This window comes from Schistocerca gregaria, chromosome 1 (genome assembly GCF_023897955.1).
Source record: "Schistocerca gregaria isolate iqSchGreg1 chromosome 1, iqSchGreg1.2, whole genome shotgun sequence".
Taxonomy (NCBI): domain Eukaryota; kingdom Metazoa; phylum Arthropoda; class Insecta; order Orthoptera; family Acrididae; genus Schistocerca; species Schistocerca gregaria.
Window position 1 is genome coordinate 378,925,848 of NC_064920.1, and position 25,361 is coordinate 378,951,208.

The 25,361-nt window shown below is 42.3% G+C and overlaps 1 protein-coding gene across 2 annotated transcripts in view; it reads left to right on the forward strand.

Moving 5' to 3' along the window:
- The window catches only part of LOC126348037 (uncharacterized), a 226,569-nt gene that overhangs the window by 75,704 nt on the left and 125,504 nt on the right, over positions 1-25,361 (forward strand). For both annotated transcript variants that reach the window (XM_050002322.1, XM_050002321.1), the window contains exon 6: positions 13,868-13,945. In XM_050002322.1, coding sequence (XP_049858279.1) covers positions 13,868-13,945 — 78 coding nt within the window. The remainder of the gene's footprint in view (positions 1-13,867; positions 13,946-25,361) is intronic.

Below are 25,361 nucleotides of genomic sequence, written 5' to 3' on the forward strand. Positions count from 1 at the left end.
TGGTGGTAGGAGGGTGCATAGGGAAAGTCTTGCGTCGAGGATGGTCACAGGAGTAGGAGCCATAGGGTAGGGAGATGGGTGCAGAAGGAGCGTAGGGTCTGGAGATGGGTGCAGAAATAGCATAGGGTCTGACAAGGATATTGCAAAAATTGGGAGTATGATGAAAAACTATTCTAGGTGTGGTTGGCAAAATCTCAAACAGAACGGATCTCAGTTCAGGGCATGATTTTAGGAAGTTATGGCCATGTCAAGGAAGCTGATTAATACATTCAAGACCAGCATAAGACTGGGTGACAAGTGGTGTGCTCCAAAGTTTTTCTTTCTTTTGGAAGGATTAGCAGTTACAGGATTGAATATGATGGTCCAGGAAATCTATGTCTGAACTGGGCTGTTGGTATATTACGTCCAGTGAAGGCTGACGTCAGAGTGGTGATGTATTGCTGAAATGAGTTTGCATCTTAACAGATATGTTTGCTCAGTGCCAAGTCTGTATGGGAGGGAACGTTTGACGGCAATGTCAAAATGTAAGTTCTTTTGTTTGTTGGTTTGATGTAGACGGAAGTGTGTGGCTGGCCTTCAGTGAGGATGAGACCAACATTGAAACATTGAGAGTACCTGTTTCTGGATGTAATCCTACTCTACACCAGCCTCTTTTACAGTTTCAAATACAGCAATCTCTTGCACTTACCTGGCTAATCTGTGACGTATGTGCCTCATCTGCCAGTTTCCACTCCATCAGACTTTTCTCCTCCTGCAGTTAACTGCTCTTCATGTGTCCTTGGTTGGTATCATCCGTCAAGTGAACTTCAGACTGCAACAGCATGCCAGACTTCATTGCAAAAAGCTATCGTACCTTCTCCTGAACTACCTCAACAGTGGTATTTCCCTTCCTGTCCTTCTGGAGCTCCCCAAAGAGCCACACCTTCAACCACTACTCCTGTCCTACAAACCAAGCTTGGCCAACCTTCTTAATAACCCACAGCTTCCCAGACCAGTCATAACTCAAAATCACAAGAACCAGTCACAACAGTATAGTGTTCTCAACCTCTTGTCCAAAGCAGTGCCCCCCTCCCCCCAAGTGTCTGTATTATCCAAGGATCTCACTATCAGCCATAAAGCTGCATTTAACCATGCTGCTTTGGTGAAGGACCTACTTTCATTTACACGTAATGTCAAATTGAAACACCACTTCGCAACCCAATCCCGAAACGTTTACAACAGCAAACCTGACATTGAACCCTGCCTTGAACAGTTCCAACCATGATCCCAACTTGATTCACCACCATTACCTTAGAATCATCCCTTACAAGCCTTCCAAGACTCCTGACACCCAGCATTGCTTCACAACCTTTGCTCAGGTCCCTACAACGTGACACTATTGGGTCCTCAGCAGAACTCCAGGCTCTACAGTCTCTAAAACCATCTTTATCCTCCCAGCAGTCAAAGGATCTACCATTATGGTACTTGACTGACAGGAGTATGTTGTTGAAAGTCTACGCCAGCTGTCTGACACCTCTACACACAGCATCTGCCATCAGGATCCCAATCCTGTGACTCAAACTAACATGCAGTCCTTCATAAAAACCTCAGGCCCCTCACGAGGACTTACACCTGAATCCATAGTACTTCTTGCTTCACCCAAACCACACACCCCTACCTTTTACCTTCCATCTAAAATCCACAAACCCAATGATCCTGGATGTCCTACAGTTGCTGGGTTCAAAGCGCCCACCAAACATATATCTGCGTTAGTTGATCAATACCTGCAACACATAATACAAAGACTTCCCTCTTATATTAAAGATACCAACCATTTCCTAGATCGCCCAAAATCCGTGCCCTTTCCACTCCCATCACACACCTCACTTGTCACCATTGATGCCATCTCCATCTATACCAACATCCCTCATATACATGCTCTTTCTGCTGCTGAACATTTCCTTGGTCAGTGCCCACCTGATATCAAACTCATTAAATCCTTCTTGCTCACTTTAATCAACATTATACTTACCATCAATTACTTTGACTTTGAGAGTCAGATATACAAACAGATTAGTGGTATGACAATGGTAACCAGGATGGCTCCTTCCTATGCCAACTTTTTCATGGGTTACTTGGAGAGGGCTTTCCTGGGATCCACAAACCTTCAGCCCCTGGTTTGGTTTCGATACATTAATGACATCTTTGCCGTATGAACAGGTGGTGAGGCTGATTTATTAAAATAGTTGGTATCTGTAAATGCCTTCTCCCAGTTAAATTTAGCATGGTCCTATTCCAAATCCCAAGCCACTTTTCTTGATGTTGATCTCAACCTCACCAAAGGTCAGCTACACACTTCAGTCCACATGAAACCTACTAACAAACAACAATACTTATATTTTGACAGTTTCCATTCTTTCCATGTCAAATATTCCCTCCCATACAGCCTAGGCATTGGAGGCAAACATATTTGTTCAGATGCAGCCTCTTTACAGCAATACACCACCACTCTCACTTCAATCTTCACTGGACTGATTATATCAGCAGTGTAGTTGAAAAGTAGATTTCCCGGGCCATCACATCCAATCCTGGTACTGCTGATCCCTCCAAAAAACAGCTTTGGAGCACAGACTTGTCACCCAGTATTATGCTGATCTTGAATGTATTAATCAGCTTCTTGGACAAGACCATGTCTTCCTAAGATCGTACATTGTATTGAGATCCATCCTGTCAGATTTTGCCACCATACCTCGAATAGCTTTTCATTGTCCTTCCAATCTCTGCAATATCCTTGTCAGATCCGATGTTCATTCTGCACCCATCTCCTTAGCCTATGGCTCCTACCTCTTTTGACAGTCCCCACTGGAAGACTTGCCCTATGTACCCTCCTACCACCACCTATTCTAGCCCTGTAACTGGCAAAACGTATACTATCAAAGGGAGAGCCACCTGCGAAATGACACGTCATATACCAGCTGTTATCTTAACACTTTCAGCCTTTTATATTGGCATGACTACCATCCAGTAATCAGTCAGGATGAATGGGCATAAGCACTGCCCTATAGCAAGGCAGATGCGCATATACGAACATCTCGCTAAGTTAAGTCATTAATACTGAAATAAGAGCTAATTTACATTTTAGAGTAGTGTATTTACTTCTTCTCTAGGCTATATATTGAAGGTTTCGCTTTCCTGACCGTGTTTAGATAGAAAGTATTTCGTAAAGGCTGTTAGTTGCTAGTTTCGTTTAAGTTTTGTTAGGCATAAATTTCATGCGAGTGTAAATTTCCTTTTTTTTTCTTTGAGTAGAGTTATCGCTTTGAAACCAAATTAATTCGTGTCTGTCGTACAGAGTTTAGGTAGTTAAAAACTTTCGGAAGTAAGTTTAAAAGTTTATTTAGGTTTGTGTTTATTTACGGATTAGTACAGGTTATGAAACTGCTATGGTCTCGCGCCAACTTATTCTCTGCTTTTGTGTTAAGTTTGTGTATCAAATCATGTGTGACAAATGTGGTGGTTACTGTAGAAATTTGAAACAGGGGGTGTTCTATGTAGACTGTAAATTATGGTTTCATTGGGGAAAATGTAGCGGTGAGGAAATGAGTGTAGAAAATGAGGCTCTTCCATTGCAGTGTAGGGTTTGTAGAATGGACAGAAAAATCGCTGTACAGGAGGCAAAAATTTGTGCCCTTAAGGCTGAATCAGAAAACGCGAACTTGGAATTATGTAGGTTAAGGGAGGAAAAGGAGAGTGGAAACTGGGAAAAGGTAGCAAGCAAAGGGGGAAAAAACTCCAGAAATTCAAATTGAAAATCAATTTGGCATGCTATCTGAAGTGGAGGAAGGGCCTCATCCAGATGTAGTTGAAAGTAGGTTGAAGGAGAATATTAGCTTAAAGAAAAAAGACAGCTCGGGATCAAACCAGAATAGGAAAAGAAGAATTCTGCTTTTAGGCAGCTGTCATGGGAGGGGTGTGGGCCAGCAGCTTCAGGAGAAATTAGGTGCAGGGTGCCAGGTCACAGGTTTTGTGAAACCAAGTGCTAACCTTAGCCAGGTGACAGAAAACTTAGGTCAACTACACAGGGACTTTGAGAAGGAAGATTAGGTAATTATAGTTGGGGGAGGCAGAAACAGCCTGGCAAAGAATCCAAGATACAGTATTAGGAGTGACATGGATGAAATAGGAGCAGAAACTGGGCACACAAATGTGGGGTTTGTGGAGGTCTTTCAGCACCGTGATCGGCCCTGGGTAAACACTGCTGTAAGGCATGTTAACACTGAGCTGAATGGGATGCTCCAGACACCGGCAAAATCTCACATAAGTGTTGTTCCTGTTAATACTATTGGTAGGTGGGGATATACTACACATGGCCTGCACCTGAATAGGAAGGGGAAAAATAAGTTAGCTTCTCTATTATCAGTAACTGTAAGTGGGGCCTCAGTCACACAGGGGGTGATCCCTGTGGTTAATGGGTCCAAGCAGACAGGTGTTTTTTAGGTTAAAGCCAAAGTCGAGACAGACAACACTCAAGATAAATAGAATAAAAGAAACTTCATGTACAGTAAATAGGGGCAGAGCTAAGGGCTGTATCAACTTGCTTCATCAAAATATCAGGGGAATAAAAAATAAAGTAGATAGGTTATTAGATGATCTCAAAAATAAGAATGAGGTTGATATACTCTGTCTGTCTGAACACCATGTAACTGTGGGGATAGATAGTGTCGGTATAAATGGGTATAATTTAGCATCTTACACTTGTTGATCTAGGATGGATAAAGGAGGAGTTGCCATTTTCATAAAACAAGGGTATAAATACGAAACTGTAGAAGTAAGCAAATTTTGTGTTGATCGGCGCTTTGAGGTTTGTGTATGTGAACTTCAGCTAGATAATGTAGTATTGATATTAGCAACAGTGTATAGGTCCGATTCCCTGCTATGCTGTCTGTCAGACGAAAAGATGAAGTTATTAATCTGTGGTGATTCCAGTGTAAATTTTCTAAGTAATTCTGATAGAAAAGGTGCACTAGAGGTGTTATTAAGAACATATAACTTAGAATCAATAGGTCAGTTTCCCTACACGATTAGTTCAAAACAGTAGCACTCTAATAGATAATGTATTTGTTCAGAAAGATGATGTCAAACAAACACATGCTTTCCTTGTGGTAAATGGATCGTCAGACCATGGTACACAGCTGATTAACTTACAAAACCTAACAGGGTGTACATCTCAAACCATTAAGTAAAAGTGTGAGGTTGCTCAACCAGGTATCTATAGAGCACTTCACAGAAAGTTTAAGAGATGTTAATTGGGGAGATGTATATAATGAGCCAAATGCTGATGATAAATGCAACATATTTCTTGATAAATTTATATCCCTTTTTTAACCTTGTTTCCCAAAGGAAATTGCTGAATGTTACACTACACCTACTTCACAGAAACCTTGGATTACTACAGGTATTAAAGTGTCTTTAGAAGGGGGGGGGGGGAGGGGGAAGAAAGGTATGAGACAGCAAGAACTAGTAAAGATCCAGAAGTAGTTTTACGCTGTAAAAATTATTGTAACACACTGAGAAAAGTTGTAAGGAAATCAAGAAATATGTGTGTTAGAGAAGAAATTAACAACTCCAGCAATAAAATCAAATCATTGTGGAATGCTGTTAGAAGGGAGACAGGAAAAGTAACCACTGGGGTAGGTAGTATTACTATTAAAGAGAATGTCAGATTAAGTTTCACCCGGCAACCTCTTGTGAAATAAGTAAAATTATTAAATCTTTAAAAAGAAATGTTCTGTTGGAGTAGATGACATCTGTAATAAGATATTAAAACAATGTGGAGCAATTACAGCTGATGTTCTGAGTCACATATGTAATGCGTCACATATGTAATGCATCACTAACTCAAGGTATTTTTCCAGACAGGTTAAAATATGCCATTGTCAGGCGTCTCTACAAAGAGGGGGACAGCACAGATGTCAATAATTATAGACCAGTATCCTTGCTTACAACATTTTCAAAAATCTTCAAGAAAGTAATGTTCTTCACAGTGGTTAGCCATCTCAGTAGTAATGGGATACTTAGTAAATCACAGTTTGGATTTCTAAAATGCTGTGCCACTGAGACAGCAATAGACAGTTTCACTGTCCACATAATAGAGTCTTTAAATAGTAAAATGTCACCAGTAGGAATTTTCTGTGACTTGTCCAAAGCATTTGATTGTGTGAAACATGGCATTATGTTACAGAAATTACAATTATAGAGTATAAATGGAATAGCATATGAGTGGTTTATGAGAACAGGAAACAAAGTTTCTTTATATGGGTCAAATGATTTAAATAAGTTTGCCACTTAATCTAAATGGGGGTGAAATTACATTAGGTGTTCCACAGGGTTCAATCATGGGTCCCCTTCTGTTCTTGATATATGTGAACGACCTCCCTTCTTATCTGAAACAAGAAGCTGAACTGACACTGTTTGCTGATGAAACAAGCATAATTATTAATCCAGTAAAAGAAACTCCAATTGAAAATGATGCAAATAAGGTCTTTGGAAAAGTCATTAATTGGTTTTCTGCAAATGGTTTTGCTTTAAACTTTGAAAAAAACACAGTACATCCAATTTTCTACTGCAAAAATAACAGTTCCTTCAATGATGGTAACACATCAACAGAAGACAGTAGACAGGGTAGAGCGTACTAAGTTTTTGGGGGTACGTACAGATGAGAATCTTAACTGGAAAATTCATATTTTGGATCTTTGAAAGCAACTAGGTTCAGCAACTTTTGCAATCAGAATAATTGGCAATTTTGAGGATATGGAAATTAGTAAGCTAACATACTTTGCATACTTTCACTCTCTGATGGCATACGGAATAATATTTTGGGATAACTCAACAAAGATTGGGAATTCTTACAACAGCCTCACAGTACCTTTACTCGCAAATGAAATTTGTTCTCAACAACATGGACCAGTTTAAAGATAACAGTGACATTCAACTTATCTTTGGCACAGAAAGGGGTAAAATATGCAGCTATAAAAATTTTTGACAAATTACCAGATGAAATAAAATATCTGACACACACACACACACACATATCCATCCGCATATATATATATATATATATATATATATATATATATTAAGAATCCAAGACTTACCAAGCGGGAAAGCACCGGTAGACAGGCACAATAAAATAACACACAAACACACACACAAAATTTCTAGCTTTCGCAACCAACGGTTGCTTCTTCAGGAAAGAGGGAAGGAGAAGGAAAGACGAAAGGATGTGGGTTTTAAGGGAGAGGGTAAGGAGTCATTCCAATCTCGGGAGCGGGAAGACTTACCTTAGGGGGGAAAAAAGGATAGGTATATACTCGCGCGCGCAGCGCTGCGCGCGCGCGCACACACACACACACACACACACACACACACACACACACACACACACACACACACACACACACACATATCCATCCATCCATCCATACATATACAGACACAAGCAGACATATTTAAAGGCAAAGAGAGTTTGGGCAGAGATGTCAGTCGAAACGGAAGTGCAGAGGTAAAGATGATGTTGAATGACAGGTGAGGTATGAGTGGCGGCAACTTGAAATTAGCGGAGATTGAGGTCTGGTGGATAACGAGAAGAGAGAATATATTGAAGGGCAAGTTCCCATCTCCGGAGTTCGGATAGGTTGGTGTTGGTGGGAAGTATCCAGATAACCCGGACGGTGTAACACTGTGCCCAGATGTGCTGTCCGTGCGCCAAGGCATGTTGAGCCACAGGGTGATCCTCATTACCAACAAACACTGTCTGCCTGTGTCCATTCATGCGAATGGACAGTTTGTTGCTGGTCATTCCCACATAGAAAGTATCACAGTGTAGTCAGGTCAGTTGGTAAATCACATTGGTGCTTTCACACGTGGCTCTGCCTTTGATCGTGTACACCTTCCGGGTTACAGGACTGGAATAGGTGGTGGTGGTGGTGGGGGGGGGGGGGGGTGCATAGGACAGGTTTTACACCAGGGCAGTTACAAGGGTAGGAGCCAGAGGGTAGGGAAGGTAGTTTGGGTATTTCATAGGGATGAACCAAGAGGTTACGAAGGTTAGGTGGATGGCAGAAAGACACTCTTGGTGGAGTGGGGAGGATTTCATGAAGGATGGATCTCATTTCGGGGCAGGATTTTAGGAAGTCGTATCCCTGCTGGAGAGCCACATTCAGAGTCTGATCCTGTCCCGGGAAGTATCCTGTCACAAGTCGGACACTTTTGGGGTTCTTCTGTGAGAGGTTCTGGATTTCAGGGGATGAGGAAGTGGCTCTGGTTATTTGCTTCTGTACCAGGTTGGGAGGGTAGTTGCGGAATGCGAATGCTGTTTTCAGGTTGTTGGTGTAATGGTTCAGGGATTCAGGACTGGAGCAGATTCGTTTGCCACGAAGCCTAGGCTGTAGGGAAGGGACCGTTTGATATGGAACGGGTGGCAGCTGTCATAATGGAGGTACTGTTGCTTGTTGGTGGGTTTGATGTGGACGGATGTGTGAAGCTGGCCATTGGACAGATGGAGGTCAACGTCAAGGAAAGTGGCATGGGATTTGGAGTAGGACCAGGTGAATCTGATGGAACCAAAGGAGTTGAGGTTGGAGAGGAAATTCTGGAGTTGTTCTTCACTGTGAGTCCAGATCATGAAGATGTCATCAATAAATCTGTACCAAACTTTGGGTTGGCAGGCTTGGGTAACCAAGAAGGCTTCCTCTAAGCGACCCATAAATAGGTTGGCATACGAGAGGGCCATCCTGGTACCCATGGCTGTTCCCTTTAATTGTTCGTATGTCTGGCCTTCAAAAGTGAAGAAGTTGTGGGTCAGGATGAAGCTGGCTAAGGTGATGAGGAAAGAGGTTTTAGGTAGGGTGGCAGGTGATCGGTGTGAGAGGAAGTGCTCCATTGCAGTGAGGCTCTGGACGTGCGGGATATATTTGTATAGGGAAGTGGCATCAATGGTTACAAGGATGGTTTCTGGGGGTAACAGACTGGGTAAGGATTCCAGCCGTTCCAGAAAGTGGTTGGTGTCTTTGATGAAGGATGGGAGAATGCATGTAATGGGTTGAAGGTGTTGATCTACGTAGGCAGAGATACGTTTTGTGGGGTTTGGTAACCAGCTACAATGGGGCGGCTGGGATGTTTGGGTTTGTGAATTTTAGGAAGTAGGTAGAAGGTAGGAGTGCGAGGTGTCGGTGGGGTCAGGAGTTTGATGGAGTCAGGTGAAAGGTTTTGTAGGGGGGCTAAGGTTCTGAGGATTCCTTGAAGCTCTGCCTGGACATCAGGAATGGAATTACCTTGGCAAACTTTGTATGTAGAGTCGTCTGAAAGCTGACGCAGTCCCTCAGCCACATACTCCCAACGATCAAGTACCACGGTCGTGGAACCCTTGTCAGCCGGAAGAATGATGATGGATCGGTCAGCTTTCAGATCACGGATAGCCTGGGCTTAGGCTGTGGTGATGTTGGGAGTAGGATTAAGGTTTTTCAAGAAAGATTGAGAGGCAAGGCTGGAAGTGAGAAATTCCTGGAAGGTTTGGAGAGGGTCATTTTGAGGAAGAGCAGGTGGGTCCCGCTGTGGTGGAGGTTCCAGGCAGGGTTCAATTTGGATAGTGTCTTGGGGAGTTGGATCATTAGGAGTGGGATCAGGATTATTTTTCTTCGTGGTAAAGTGATATTTCCAGCAGAGACTACGAGTGTAGGACAGTAAATCTTTGACAAGGGCAGTTTGGTTGAACTTGGGAGTGGGGCTCAAGGTGAGGCTTTTGGATAGGACAGAGGTTTCGGATTGGGAGAGAGGTTTGCAGGAAAGGTTAACTACTGAATTGGGGTGTTGTGGTTCCAGATTGTGTTGACTAGAATTTTGAGGTGTTGGGGGGAGTGGAGCTGGAAGTGGGAGATTGAGTAGATGGAAGAGACTGGGTCTGTGTGCAATGAGAGGAGGTTGAGGTTTGTTGGAAAGGTTGTGGAGGGTGAGTGAGTTGCCTTTCCGGAGGAGGGAAACCAGGAGATCGGATAGTTTTTTGAGGTGGAGGGTGGCATGCTGTTCTAATTTGCGGTTGGCCTGTAGGAGGATGCTATGAACAGCCGGTGTGGATGTGGGAGAGGAAAGATTGAGGACTTTGACTTGGGATAGGAGTTGCGGGTGTGTTCATTGGCCGAGTCGATGTATAGGTGAAGGATTAGGTGGGTGAGGGCTATGGATTGTGCAGTTTATAACTGGTATAAGGACTGATGGAAAGAAGGATTGCAGCCAGAGGTGGGAACTTTAAGTGTGAGGCCTTTGGGGGTAATGCCAAATGTCAGACAAGCCTGAGTAAATAAAATATGGGAGCGTAATCTGGCTAGGGTGAAGACATGTTTGCGGAGGGAATGTAAATAAAATTTAATGGGGTCGTTGTAGCGATGTTGTGAGGTTGACATGGTATTAGAAGGTGGAAAGGGTAACAAGAGGTTAAAGTGAAAATAAATAGAAATATATATAGGGAGATATAATGGTGTGAAAAAAGTCGAAAAAGTGTTGGTTTGAGATGAGCTATGTTGATCCTGTGCTGAACTTAGGTTGGTGAACAACAATGGGTGCAAAGGTTAGGTAGTTGTGTTTTCTCCAAAACACGTTAAAGGGTGGGGAAATTCAGGAAAATTTCCAAAAAAAAATTCGAAAAAAATGCGTGTAAATGTATTCAAAGGACTGGTTATGAACTGGCAGGTTATGAAAATGAGGCTAACAATTGTTTGACGAAGAAATAATACGTTTAAACTTGTGGGAAGCTGCTAAAAAATGATCGGTTATGTGGGGAAAACGGGAATGGAAATAAAACAAAAGTTGTTGGAAATAGCTGAGATGGTTGTTTAATGGGTGAAAGGAACTTGAGCTGTGAAATAGTATTCACGAGTTTACACGAAATGTTTGTAAACTTGGAACAGTGGATTTTATAGCAGCGGTAATGTTGAAAGTGTTAAAGTTTTTAGGTTATGGTTTGGAAGTAAATTACGTATTATTGAGTATAATTAGGCCGGATAAAATGTATGGTAGATTACGGAAAAAGGGAAGATGAATACAAAGTGAAACTACTTGTACAAACAAAAAGAGAAAGTAAGATGATAGAAAAGATTTCGAAATGCAACAGAGACAATAACAAACGTAATTGTTGGGTTCATATTAATGATGATATATAGTAAGAAACTTCCACATGGGAAAAATATATTAAAAACAAAGATTCCGAGACTTACCAAGCGGGAAAGTGCCGGTAGACAGGCACAATAAATAAAACACACACAGAATTTCTAGCTTTCGCAACTGACAGTTGCTTCTTCGGGAAAGAGGGAAGGAGAGGGAAAGACGAAAGGATGTGGGTTTTAAGGGAGAGGGTAAGGAGTCATTCCAATCCCGGGAGTGGAAAGACTTACCTTAGGGGGAAAAAAGGACAGGTGTACACTCGCATACACACACACATCCATCCGCACATACACAGACACAAGCAGACATTTGTAAAGGCCAAGTGTCTGCTTGTGTCTGTGTATGTGCGGATGGACCTCAGGCGGAAAAAAGAGGACAAGTATACACTTGCGCACACACGCACACGCGCACGCACACACGCACGCACGCACGCACGCACACACACACACACACACACACATCCGCACGCATACAGACACAGGCAGACATGTGTAAGTCAAAGAGGTTGGGCAGAGATGTCAGTCAAGGCGGAAGTATAGAGGCAGAGATGTTGTTGAATGACAGGTGATGTACAAGGGGTGGGAACTTGAATTTAGGGGAGGTTGAGACCTGGTGGGTAACGGGAAGAGAGAATATATTGAAGGGCAAGTTCCCATCTCCGGAGTTCAGATAGGTTGGTGTTGGTGGGAAGTATCCAGATAACCCGGACGGTGTAACACTGTGCAAAGATATGCTGGCTGTGCACCAAGGCATGTTTAGTCACAGGGTGATCATCATTACCAACAAACACTGTCTGCCTGTGTTCGTTCATGTGAATGGACAGTTTGTTGCTTGTCATTCCCACACAGAAGGCTTCACTGTGTAGGCATGTAAGTTGGTAAATCATGTGAGTGCTTTCACACGTGGCTCTGCCTTTGATCGTGTACACCTTCTGGGTTACAGGACTGGAGCAGGTGGTGGTGGGAGGGTGCATGGGACAGGTTTTACACCGGGGATGGTTACAAGGGTAGGAGCCAGAGGGTAGGGAAGGTGGTTTGGGGATTTCATAGGAATGAACCAAGAGGTTATGGAGGTTAGGTGGAATGTGGAAAGACACTCTTGGTGGAGTGGGGAGGATTTTATGAAGGATGGATCTCTTTTCAGGGCAGGATTTAAGGAAGTCGTATCCTTGCTGGAGAGCCACATTCTGAGTCTGTTTATAATTTTGTTCACAGTAAGTTTTGCAGTTTTCTTTTGTTATATTGTTTGAAGCGAATGATGAAAACTACCACAAAAATTCAGGATATAAAAAACACTTAAATTTCTGTTATATGTGTGCAATATACAATGAGATGACAGAAGTCATGGGAGACCTCCTAATATTGTGCCAGACCTCTTTTTGCCCAGTGTCGTGCAGCAACGCAACAAGGCATGGCCTCAAGTTGTTGGAAGCCCCCTGCAGAAATATTGAGCCATGCTGCCGTCCATAATTGTGAACGTGTTGCCGATACAGAATTTTGTGCATGAACGGACCTCCTATTTGTGTCCCTTAAATGTGTGATGGGTGGCTAAATATTCTTCAAGCCAATCGCAAAAAGTTGCAGCTCGATGACATGACACATGGTCACCCACAAAAATTGCATGAAGTCCATGAATAGCTCCAAATTGTATCCAAGCACATGAACATATCCATTTCCAGTCAGTGATCGTTTTAATGGGACTAGAGGACCTAGTCCATTCCATGTAAACATAGCCCACATAATTATGGAACCACACAGCTTGCACAGTGCCGTGTTGACAACTTGGGTCTGTGGCTTCGCGTGATCTGCACAACAGTTGAACCTTACCATCAGCTCTCACCAGCTGAAATTGGAACTCGTCTAACCAGGCCACAGTTTTCCAGTCGTCTGGGGTCCAACAATATGGCCATGAGCCCAGGAGAGGTAGTGCAGGCAATGTCATGTTGTCAGCAGAGGCACTTCCATCGGTCATCTCCTGCCATAGCTTATTAATACCAAATTTTGCTGCACCATCTTAACAGATACGTATGTCATACATTTCACAGATGCCGCCACTATAGGTTATTAAGTGATAGTTGTGAGCGTCTGCGTTGTCTGTGTGAGAGGTGATGATGAAATCTGGTATTCTCTGCACACTCTTGATACGGTGAATTGTGGAATATTGAATTCCCTAATGATTTCCAAAATGGAATGCCCCATGTGTGTAGCTCTACCTACTGTTCAGCGTTCAGAGCCTGTTAATTCCAATCATGCCTCCATAATCATGTCAGAACCTTTTCACATGATTCACCTGAGTATAAATGACAGCTTCACCAACTCGCTGCCCTTTTATACCTTGTGTATGTGACACTACCGCTATCTGTATATGTGCATATTACGAAACCCATGATTTTTGTCACCTCAGTGTAATGTAACATTAACCTGTTGTAGTCATTAAGAAACCACATTGTTTGATCTCATGACATCAGTAAATATTTTTAAATTGTTTCTTGAACTTGTTTCCTTCTCATTTATGAAACTAGTTTTCTCCTCAAGTTGGTCATGGTAGAATGTGGATTCATCAGATGTGTATTGTGAGACTGTTGTGTTATTGTCTATCATGAGATATTATTGTCAATCACACATTGAAATGATTACATAACTGATTACTAAAACTTCTTTCTATTTGAATTTAGAATGGCCCAGCTGCACCTTCATCAATGTCATCTTGTTTAGGAATTTCACAAGGTTCAAGGGAAATTGAGGAACTCAAGGTATGTTGAGCTTTAAATCATTAGAGTAACATTTATGTAAACTCAAGTTGCCTAAATTCTTCCCACATTTATTTGTACTAAATAATTCCCTTAGTTCTTTTGCATGCATAGTTACCCTAAACATATTAAATGTAAATAAAATTGTGAGATAAACAGAAAATCAATCCTCTTAATGGTGGTATTGAATAGAGTATAAAACCTAGAAGGCGGTGAGGAAATTTTCTTACTTTCTGCTGCTGCAGAGGAATCAGCATACACATCTTGATTCTCTCATTCTCAGGGTAGCATTTTTTTATTTGAAATTTAAGGAATCATGGCCTCTTAAATATATTATTTATCATAAGATTAAATGTATTTTTGGATTGTAATGCTGCCAGCATTCTACACTGTGCCTACATCAGCAAAATGCTGAAAAAGTTCTATTGCGCTGTGAAATCATTATGTGCGTCACTGTATATTCTTTAAGTGATGAATTTATTGGTTCTTTTGAATTCTGTTACACAAAGGATTACAGGAAAATACAGTAGGAAATTTAAAGGATAGTGTGATGTTTATTTTGGACAGAATGTACCCTGAGGTTTAAAGAGAATGCGAACAGTTACCAAGTCACTCCTTAGGACTTCTTAACTGATGTAGTGGGCACACCTTAGTTTCAGGATTTATCAACAACAACATTAGTAAAATACTTTCATTTATTCTATGATGTTGGTAGGCAAGTTCTATGTCTTGTTCGCACACATTGCTGCTGGGTTAGTTATTAAACTGTAAACTATTTTTATAAAATTACAAGACAGTGTGGCTGTCCAGTACTTACCTTCAGGAGATAACATTTTTAGTGCTGTCAGTAAATGCGGTAAAAGTAAAGAAACCCCCCTAGCTATAAAGGCACAAGAAACCCTCCTAGATTCCATAACTACTGTATTAGGAAAAAGGGTCATGTCAGGAAAAGTTAGAATGAAAGAGCATGTAGGTCACTCAGATCCAATTTCAGTCCAATAGATACCAGACTATATCCTGATTATGATATTTTTTATGCCCAGGATTTCACAAACTCCACCTTTGACTAAACTTATCAGTTTCTCACTGCCCATGATTTGTGTCATGACAACCCTTGTGATTGAAAAAAGAAACTGATTTGAAATTGGGCAATGAGATCCGCTACATTGTGACTGCACACATAGTGGGCTACTGGGTGGAAAACAGTGGCCGCCTTTGGCAAATGTCAACAGAATCTGCCGATAGTGGTGCCACTGTGGCCACGAGATAATTATCTTCAATGCTGCGGGCGCATTGGATTGAAAATATTTCACCTGTATCTGTACCAAAATTAGACCTGCAGTTTGTTTCATTTTCACGCAGCTCGGCGTTTGTTTATGTCGTCATATACCGTGAACTATGTGTCATACAGTGATATAATTTTGTAGGTACATTCAAAGACATGTGGAAATTGTCTGCAATATATGTAGCAAATGGATTTGGTAGCAAAAAAGTAACGAATTTAAACGTAAGGCAAGCTGCAGTTTTCTACAGAGCACAGTGTTTATGATGTCATATCTCCTGAACTATATGTCATACAATGATATAATTCTGCTGGTACATTCCATGGTATATGTGAAGTATATGTGAATGCTGTCTCGCGAGCACAGTTAGTACTAAAAAAATGAAACAGCATGTCTGATGCCGCAGTTGTACTGCGTGATCAGCGGAATGTAGTAAGCAATAACCATTTTTTCTTTTGTCATTTTGTTGGGGTTGTCAGTAGTGTCTTAAATATGTGAAATTATATGTAAAGTTTGTTGCAGATTACTAAGTGCTCTCTTTCTCAAATACTGGATGAACATATAGTGCGTGACATAAGCTACATTTTACTTTCATCACCCCCACCCCCATCCCTTTCATAGGTAGGTGGTTCCTACCACAACAGCGACTCCTTCCAGACAGTAAGTGATATGTGTACCAAGTTCGGCTGAAGTCGGATCTGTGGTTTAGGAGGAGATGTGGAACATACAAACGTACATCTATGGACAGTTCTTGATTTGTAAAAAAGGAGATTCCTGTGCTGTGATGTTCTGGGTGGAGGTGGGAGGTTTGTTAATGCTTTCCTGAGCATTTTAAGAGTGAGAATTTGTAGTGCCAAAAAGTAAATGTCCCATGTGCACCAACAACTTTTTATTACATGTTGGTTAATTTTTTTTTTATTACAAAAAAGAAATTACAGTAAGGTGAACCCACATAAATTTGATCAGTAAGATACTGAGAAAGGAGAAAAACTTTAATGTTTTAACATTCAGTTTATAAAACTGTCCAAAGCTTTGAAAGGTTTTCGTTGTGTGTTCCCCGTCTCTGTTTCTTTTGTGTTCATGTCCATAGTGGGGTGCTGTTCACGAAGCAACCAAGATTCCACATACACTGAAGCGCAAGAGAAACTGGTAGAGGTATGCGTATTCAGCTACAGAGATATGTAAACAGGCAAAATATGGCACTGCTGTGGGCAACACCCATATGTGTCTGCTGCATTTTTTAGATCAGTTACTGCTCTTACAATGGCAAGTTATCAAGATTTAAATGAGTTTAAACATGGTGTTATAATCGGTGCATGAGCGGTGGGACACGGCATCTCCGAGGTAGTGATGAATTGGTGATTTTCCCCTACAACCATTTGACGAGTATACTGTGCATATGAGGAATCTGGTTAAACATCAAATTTTCGACATCACTGCAGCTGGGAAAAGATTCTGCAAAACTGGGACTAACGACAACTGAAGAGAATCATTCACTGTGACAGTTGTGCAATCCTCCTCCAAATTGTTGCTGATTTCAGTGCTGGGCCATCAACAAGTACCAGTGTGCAAACCATTCAATGAAAGGTTATCGATACAGGCTTTCGGAGCCGAAGGTCCACTCTTGTATTCTTGATGACTGCACACCTTGCCTGGACCTGTCAACACCGACATTGGACTGTTGATGACTGGAAACATGTTTCCTTGGTGGACAAGTCTCATTTCAAATTGTATTGAGCGGATGGATGTGTACGGGTGTGGAGACAACCTCATGAATCCATGGACCCTGCATGTCAACAAGGAACTGTTCAAGTTGATGGAGGCTCTGTAATAGTATGTGACGAGTGCAGTTGAAGTGACATGTGATATCTGACATGTCTAGATACAACTCTGACAGATTACATGTATGTAAGCATCCTGTCCAATCACCTGCATCCATTGTTGGCCATTGTGTATTCCGATGGACTTGGGCAATTCCAGTTGGACAACATGACACCTCACATGTCCAGAATTGCTACAGAGTGGCTCCAGGAGCACTCTTCTGAGTTTAAAGACTTCCGCTGGCCTCTAAACTCCCCAGACATGAACATTATTGAACGTATCTGGGATGCCTTGCAATGTGTTATTCAGAAGAGATCTCCACCCCCTCATACTCATACAGATTTCTGGACAACCCTGCAGGATTCATGGTGTCAGTTCCCTCCAGCACTACTTCAGACATTAGTCGAGTCTGTGGTACATAATGTTGTGGCACTTATACATCCTCGCAGGGAGGCCCTACACGATATTAGGCAGGTTTACCAATTTCTTTGGCTCTTTAGTGTATATTGTAGGGTCAAAAGGAATGATCAGTGGGCCATTCAGTTTCAGGAAAAGTAGTGTAGAAACAGTTTTTGTCAGCAGGAAGGCTCTACTGTCAGTAATGATCAAATTCATTTGGGGAAACCCTCTTCCAGATTCATTAGATGATACTGTAATTGTCTTGCTGGTAGTTGTCAACGGAATCTAATTTGTGGTATAGTCTGTTTTATTTTCGTGGTTTCCACCAAAGTTCCCACAATTGTCAAAAACATATTCACAAAATCATATCGTATCTAGTTCAACTGTAAGAAAACTGAATGTGACACAAATCTTTTTCCCCAATAGTTCTGTCGCACATCTCAAAATCTGGGGTTCTGATTTTTTCTCAGAGTCACTGGTACGTCACAAATCAAGCATTGCAGGATGGGTGTCTGCAGTAAGGCCTATCTCAATGTTGTTTATTAAATGCTGCAAACATGGAAAGTAATCCATTTCTTCTTCGTCATTCATTTTTCAAGTCCAAAGAAGCATCATCTTTTTGAAGGCCGAAACTTTGACATTAAGCTGAATGAAATAATTTTCACTTGGTTACAGAGACTCATTCACAGAGACTTATTCAGTGAATTAACTTCTCGAATGCAATAAGTGTGCCTAGGGAGCACTGATATGATTCTGTCCTTTCAGTAGGGAATAGACTTATCGCTCGAGTTCAAAAATGCCCAATAATACATTTTCCCTGGTAAGCCTATGCATGTAGGTATAAAATGTTGTTACGTTCAGCTCCATATTGTGCCACATGTGCCTAAAAAGAATCTAGCTTACTGAGAACAAGTTTTAATAAAGTTCACCACATTTATGACGGTTTGCAGTACTTGATTCAGATCAACACACACATGTTGCGAAGAAAGTACTTCTCTAATGGCTCCACATAATATAATAAGGAACTATGCCACAGATAAAAGGAGCTTTGCCACAGATAAGTGCTTGTAGACCAATGTAATACCCCGAATACCATCAGTACACACACACACACACACACACACACACACACACACACACACACACACACACACACACGCACGCACGCACGCACACGTACAACAGTGAGCCCAGTAATTTTGATTTTGCATGAAGTTGTCCATCTATTCGCACAAATCTTTGCCTGTCATAGTGCATTTATTTTCTTACAATTGAAGATGAACTTCCATCATTTGTTACTTTTCTCATCAACTAATCGCACATAGCAGATTAAATGAACATCTCCATAGCTATCCGTGGTCTCATCAAGCTTCAAATAAAAATCTCTCCCTCCAATTTTTCTGTAATTTGTACAGGAAGATCCCCTCGAAAATCTTGGATTCGACATAGTAGATTAAATGAACATCTCCATAACTATGAATGGTATCATCAAGCTGCAAACAAAAATCTCTCCCTTCAGTTTTTCTGTAATTTGTACATAAAGATCCTCTCCAAAATCTTGGATTCGACGATTCATTGCAATGCCAGACAAAGGCGCAGGCAAAAGCTGTTTTGTCATGGACTCCACAAGCATAATGGACACCAGGTCAGTAGCACACGGTAGACTAGGTCTTCGGCAGTTGTATAGGCTTTCCAACATTTTGCTTCTTGGTAACCTACATTACTCAATATTTTCACTTGTTTAGAAAAATGATGATTTTTTTTCTGTCATTTGACTCAGTTGTCCAGAAAAATATTCTCCTGGTTTGACCACATCATTCTTCAGAACATTTTCTAAATGGCACTGTAATTTGCTAGATAGAATACATCCAACAGCAAGGACTTTCAAAGTCAAAACACACTGTGGATGCTCTTCATTGTTGGCAAGTGTGCAAGTGAAACCAAAATCTAAAGTAGTTATTGTCATGTTTTCTGTACTTTCAGTACCACTGCCCTCCGCACGTTTCACATTTTACTTCCATTTGACAAATTTTAAAACCTTTCTGTAGTTTATTTCCTTAGCCAACTTTATAACAAAGTCACTGTATAACAGAAACTGTTTTGAATCACTACTGGTGTTAAGGGTAATGCATAATTGTTCCGCTTCGAGATTGATTTCTTACACAGGCTGGCCTGCATCTAAATTGCAGTTCCTCCGAAGTCATACAGGTTGACAATAGAAATGAAACTTTCCACGACTGTCTTCCCTGTAATTAACTATAAAACTACACTGAGGTGACAAAGTCATGGCATAGTGATGTGCTCATATACAGATGTCTGTAGTATTGTGTACACAAGGTATAAAGGGCACTGAATTGGTGGAGCTCATTTGTACTTAGGTGATTTATGTGAAAAGGTTTCCGACGTAATTACGGCCACATGATGGGAATTTAACAGCCTTTGAACGCTGAATGGTAGTTGGACCTAGACGCATGGGACATTCCATCTGAGAAATCATGAGAGAAATTGATATTCCGAGATCCACAGTGTCAGGTGTGTGCCGAGAATACCAAATTTCAGACATCATTTCTCACCACGGACATTGTAGTGGCAGACTGCCTTCGCTTAATGACTGAGAGCAGCGACATTTGCATAAAATTGCCAGTGCTAACAGACAAGCAACACTGCGTGAAGCAATCCCAGTAAGGAGTATGGGACGTATGACGAACGTATTTGTTAGCATAGTTCAGTGAAATTCGGCATTAATGGGCTATGGCAGCAGATGAACAGCGCAAGTTCCTTTGCTAAAATAACATTGCCTGCAGCACGGCTCCTGGGCTTGTTACCATATCGGTTGGACCCTAGATGACAGAAAGACGTGGCCTGGTCAGATGAGTTCCGATTTCAGTTGTTAAGACTTGATGGTAGGGTTCGAGTGTTCCACAGACCCCATGAAGCCACGTACCCAAGTTATCAACAAAGCACTGTGTAAGCTGGTGGTGGCTCCGTAATCGTGTGGGTTGTGTTTACATGGAATGTCCTGGGTGATCTGGTCCAACTGAATCAATCATTGTCAGGGAATGATTATGTTTGGCTACTTGGAGACCATTTGCAGCTGTCCATGAATTTCATGTTCCCAAAAAACGAGGGAATTTTTATGGATGACAATGGATGTCACTGGACCACAGTTGTTTGCGATTGGTTCGAAGAACATCTGGACAATTTGAGTGAATGATTTGGCCACCCAGATCGCCCGACATGAATCACCTCGAACATTTAGGGGACATAGTTGAGGAGTCAGTTGGTGCAAAAAATCCTACAGTGCAAACCCTTTCGCAATATGGACGGCTGTAGAGTTAGCATGGATCAATAGCTGCACGACTCCAGACAAAAGGATGTTCAACACAATACTGTGAAGTCTCTCATGACTTTTGTGACTTCATTGTAGGATTATGTACAGTGAACTGTTATTGAGTATGGAGTAACATATAAGAGCTGAGCACCATCAACAAGGACAGTGCAAATAAATAATAGTAGTATCTAGTTCATTAAGGGTGCCCAGAAATTGACGAGTGGACTTTAGGAGAAGAGGGAGAGTTACGAGGCAGCCATTCACCCAATAACTCAGGTCAGTAAACTTGTAAGTGGAATGGTGGACGTAACCACATCCTTAAATGTATTGTTACTGGAAATTGGGAGGCACATAGAGATAATGGGGCAAGCTAAGTATCGATACTGTTAGACATGAGATGCGTGGACAACAAAGAATCGGTCGCGCCCTTTCGAAGGAACGATTCCGGCATTTGCCTCAATCGATTGAGGAAATCACGGAAAACCTAAATAAATCTGGAGGGCTGGACGCGGATTTGAACTGCCGTCGTCTCGAGTGCGAATCCGTCGTGCCACCTCGCTCATTACATACCAACAAGTAGGAAGCCAAAGGCACATGTTGGAGAAACTGTCACAGACCATTTTACAGTATTAAATGGTCACGAATGCCCGTAACTAAAACCTTTTGAGGCAGCAGTGAAATGTCGTTCAGATGCTGGTAGGCGAACTTGAGTGTTCGGGAGGGGGAGCACTCAATATTGCCGCGTTGGCTCCTTAGCTCTGCCGTCAACTATCGCTGCCAAATATTGGAGCAAGAAACTGTGTAAATTTAGTTTTCTCCGGGCGCTTGCGGAGCACTTGTTGGCCGAGCAGCTGAGGGTGAGGAGTGGGAAGGGGGTTTGGGAGGCAGTCCAAGTACTCTGCTCGCTTGCCGCAGGCGCTTTCGCCTTCAGGCCGGGATGAATGCAGGGTAAATTTGTTCAGGCGATAACTCGTAACGTGTGCTCGAGCCGGCGCCATCGACCTTGTGGAAATGTTTGTGCGCCGTGTTTAATGTGGCAGAGCCCCATATAACGCCGGCGTCTGTGGCCAGCTCGCCACTAGTGGCCGCGCACTGCTGCCGGGCAGTCGGCTCCGCTCCACTGCGCCGCACAGCCGTCGGCTTGTCGCCCCCCTTCACCCTTGACATGGAATAGCCAGCGTGACGAACAGCTGCCCACAGCACCGAATGTGAAATCGGATCGTAATTCGTAGAAGAGTGTTACCGGAGGCGGCTCCGACCTAGTGGAGTTGTTTGTGTTGGGTGTTATGGTATTCCTGCTGCTCGGCCGTCGTGTGAAAAAATATGACGACATCAAAACTCAAGCAACTTGTGTCTAGGTCGGTGTCTGGAATGAGATTAGGTATCACCTCGTTTGAGTCCCAGTTGTAAAACTGATATCGTGGCAACTACATTTGGTGATTATTGTGCACTGGGGTGGCTCGGTGGTTGCCATGTTTATTTGGCTGTGGCGTTTACTACGATGATGGTGGTGGTCGTGGTAGCTGTTGCGCTCAGCTACGTTTATTGGACAGTGGATTTTGCTGGTTTATGAACTTTTTAGCCACAGCAGTGACAGACTTTTTGTTGACGATGTGGGAACCAAAGAAACGAGACTTTTGCGGATACCGATTATTCTGGTGAATGCCGACCCGAGCCTGTACACATAATCGAAAATACGAGTGTTTTACCGGAAACGATTATTTACCGTATTTGCAAAATATGCTACGTTTCACATTTAAATACCCACAGCATGGCTTACCGCCGGTCCCTGACATTTAAAAAAATTACATATAAAACGCAGTGAATGTATTTTGTAGCAGTTGCTTTAAGTTCACATTTGGTAAATCTGTTTTTACGTTTTTCCTGACGACGGTTCTCAGTTTCCGGACAGTCTGAACCATACACAGAAACATTTCAGTGGCTCAGTGTCCGCGAAAGCTGGTTCCTCGATCGCCTCGCCTTCGCCCTTGTGCTCTACCTGACACACACTTCTCGCCATATTCCACTCACTTAGCTTCTCAGATCCCGGTTCGTAGACAACGTTACTTAAACACTCACGGATGTTTCGTCATCAGCGTCTTCACAGTTACAAATTTCGTACACAAAATCGGTTTCACGAACAGCGCATTTCTCTCCACTACAATTTATCAAGCCACTTTCAGCGGTGTAACATTAGTCATGTGCGTAATCGTATTCTGAAAGAAAATATTTATTCTAGTTACAATACTACACGATTTTTTTTTTCCAAAAATCGTTGAACTATGCACGGATAAATCTCAGGTGGGATGATCCGCACCCTAACAATCGGCAGCTTAGATGTATTCAGGCTTCTGCTCGTACATATGCGCTTCAGATTACCTTAACGTTTCGCTGCCTTTGATAATCAGAGTTGTCAAAGGATACACGATTGTCAGCTTCTACGTAATAATTTCGCGTTACTAATGGAAGCTCTCCGGCCCTTGACAGCGTTTATCATTAGATTAGGCGATCTGTAGAACACGTACAGGCCACAAAACAGAGGAACAATATTATACTGTGCGTAAAAGTTGATAATAGAAGTAGACTCGAGGCTTCGTGATAGGAGCGTATTTCGTTATCGCGCCTACCTTGACACGACCGTCAAACTCATCGTTTTTCTGCTTACAAGTTTTAATCCTGGTTTCTGTTCCGACTACTACTACTACTGCTACTACTACTACTGATTCTCTCTCTCTCTGTTTCTTTCTCTTTGCACAGTGCAAATGACTGTATTGCTGATTTAAATGTTGCATGTGACGACTGTAGTTTACAGTTCCACCTTCAGCATAAAACAACCTCTTTTTATCAACATAGTCCGTTGCGCCATCATGAAATTGCAGCCTGCTATTAATATCACCTATCCAAAATGTCTCTTTTGCAAAGCAGCTACAATTTCATAGCCTTCGGCATACAAATTACTTGCCTTGTGAAGATGGGAGCAGTTTTTTAGTGACCAGCGTTTCTGACCGATCGATTCCGTGAAGACCACAGATCGACAGAGCAGAAGTGTGTTGTCGAATTACAACAACTTTTTCCTCTTCCTGATATTTATCTTAAATTCGCGCAGCTGCCGGCCGTTGTGGTTGAGCAGTTCTAGGCGCTTCAGTCCGGAACCGCGCTGCTGCTACGGTCGCAGGTTCGAATCCTCCCTCGGGCATGGATGTGTGTGTCGTCCTTGGGTTTGTCAGGTTTAAGTAGTTGTGGGTGAGTCATTTTTCGCGCAGCTGTGCAGGAATTTTCGTCTAATTATTCCTCCATTGTATTTCCTTATTAGTCTAATCGTTTTATGAAATAGCGAGCATCTTAGCTATTACAACACTTCGTATTTTTTGTAAAGCAGTCAGCTGCTGAGCAATACTTTTGCAGATGTTTTTCATTCTTAGTATTAATATCAGTCATCTCGCAGAAGTTTCATATTTCACATACTAGCTTCTGAACATTCCATTCAGCATTGTTACTAGGACGTTGTGATCTTGCATTGTTTCAAGGACGGTTGTTTCTAGGTTTTTCACCAGTTTGTTGTAACGGTGAAAATGAAGTGAGGACTCCGGCCGACTTTACTTTTACCAACTTAACGACAAAATCACGTTGTAGATCGTTTTGAGGAAAACTGAATATTTTTTAAAAATTTAGTAGTATGCTTGTTAGAATACCATATTTACATTTTGTGTTCCTTGTTGTACGAGGGCATTCCCCTCGTCATCTTGGTGCGCTAGTTGATTCACAGTTACAGTACTTCTGTGTAACCGTAGATGGCAGGATAATCACTAGAAATGTAATCCCTGCACAGTACAGCCCAGTGCCCCAGCTACTCCCTTACGTGAGTGAACAACCTGGAGCGTGATCATCACGTGCAGCCCTGGACGATGTGTTTTTCTTTGGATGGAGGGTGTAAAACCTGCCGATATTCACAGGCGATTGGTGGCAGTATGCGGAAAGTGCACCGTCACGAGAAGTGTTCTTGGAACACGTCGCTCGTCAGGATATGGGTCGGAGAACCACGGGTGCCACCGTATTCACCTGACTTGTTCACGGCTGCGAACAAATCCCTGCGTGGAAATCATCTCGCAACCTCCAGGGAACTGCGAACAGCTGTCCCGCGTTTGGTATGATGAACCACAGAAAAGTGGTTCTAGGAAGGCGTACAGAAATAAAGGGGCTGGGGGAGGGCGTACAGAAATTAAAGGGGCCAAGTTAGGAGAATAAGGTGGATGTGGCAGCGCCTCGAACCTCATTTCATCGATGGTAGTCGTGGTTTTCAGACTCTGGTGGGAACGAGCATTATCGTGTTGGAAGAGCACTAAGCGCGACGGTGCACTCTCTCTACGTGCTGCCTACTAATTCCCGTATCGTAAAGCGGATTGCTTCAAGAATAATTAAAGAGGACGTCCACTAAGGAGACATCTAACAAAACACCCGCGCATCCCATCCTTGATTTTTTGTGAAGCGTATGGATACTAAGCTAACTTTAGAAGTGATTTATCCCATTAAACGTGGATTTGGCATTTTTCACGTTAAGAAATCGTTAGCACAGGTGAAAGAAGAA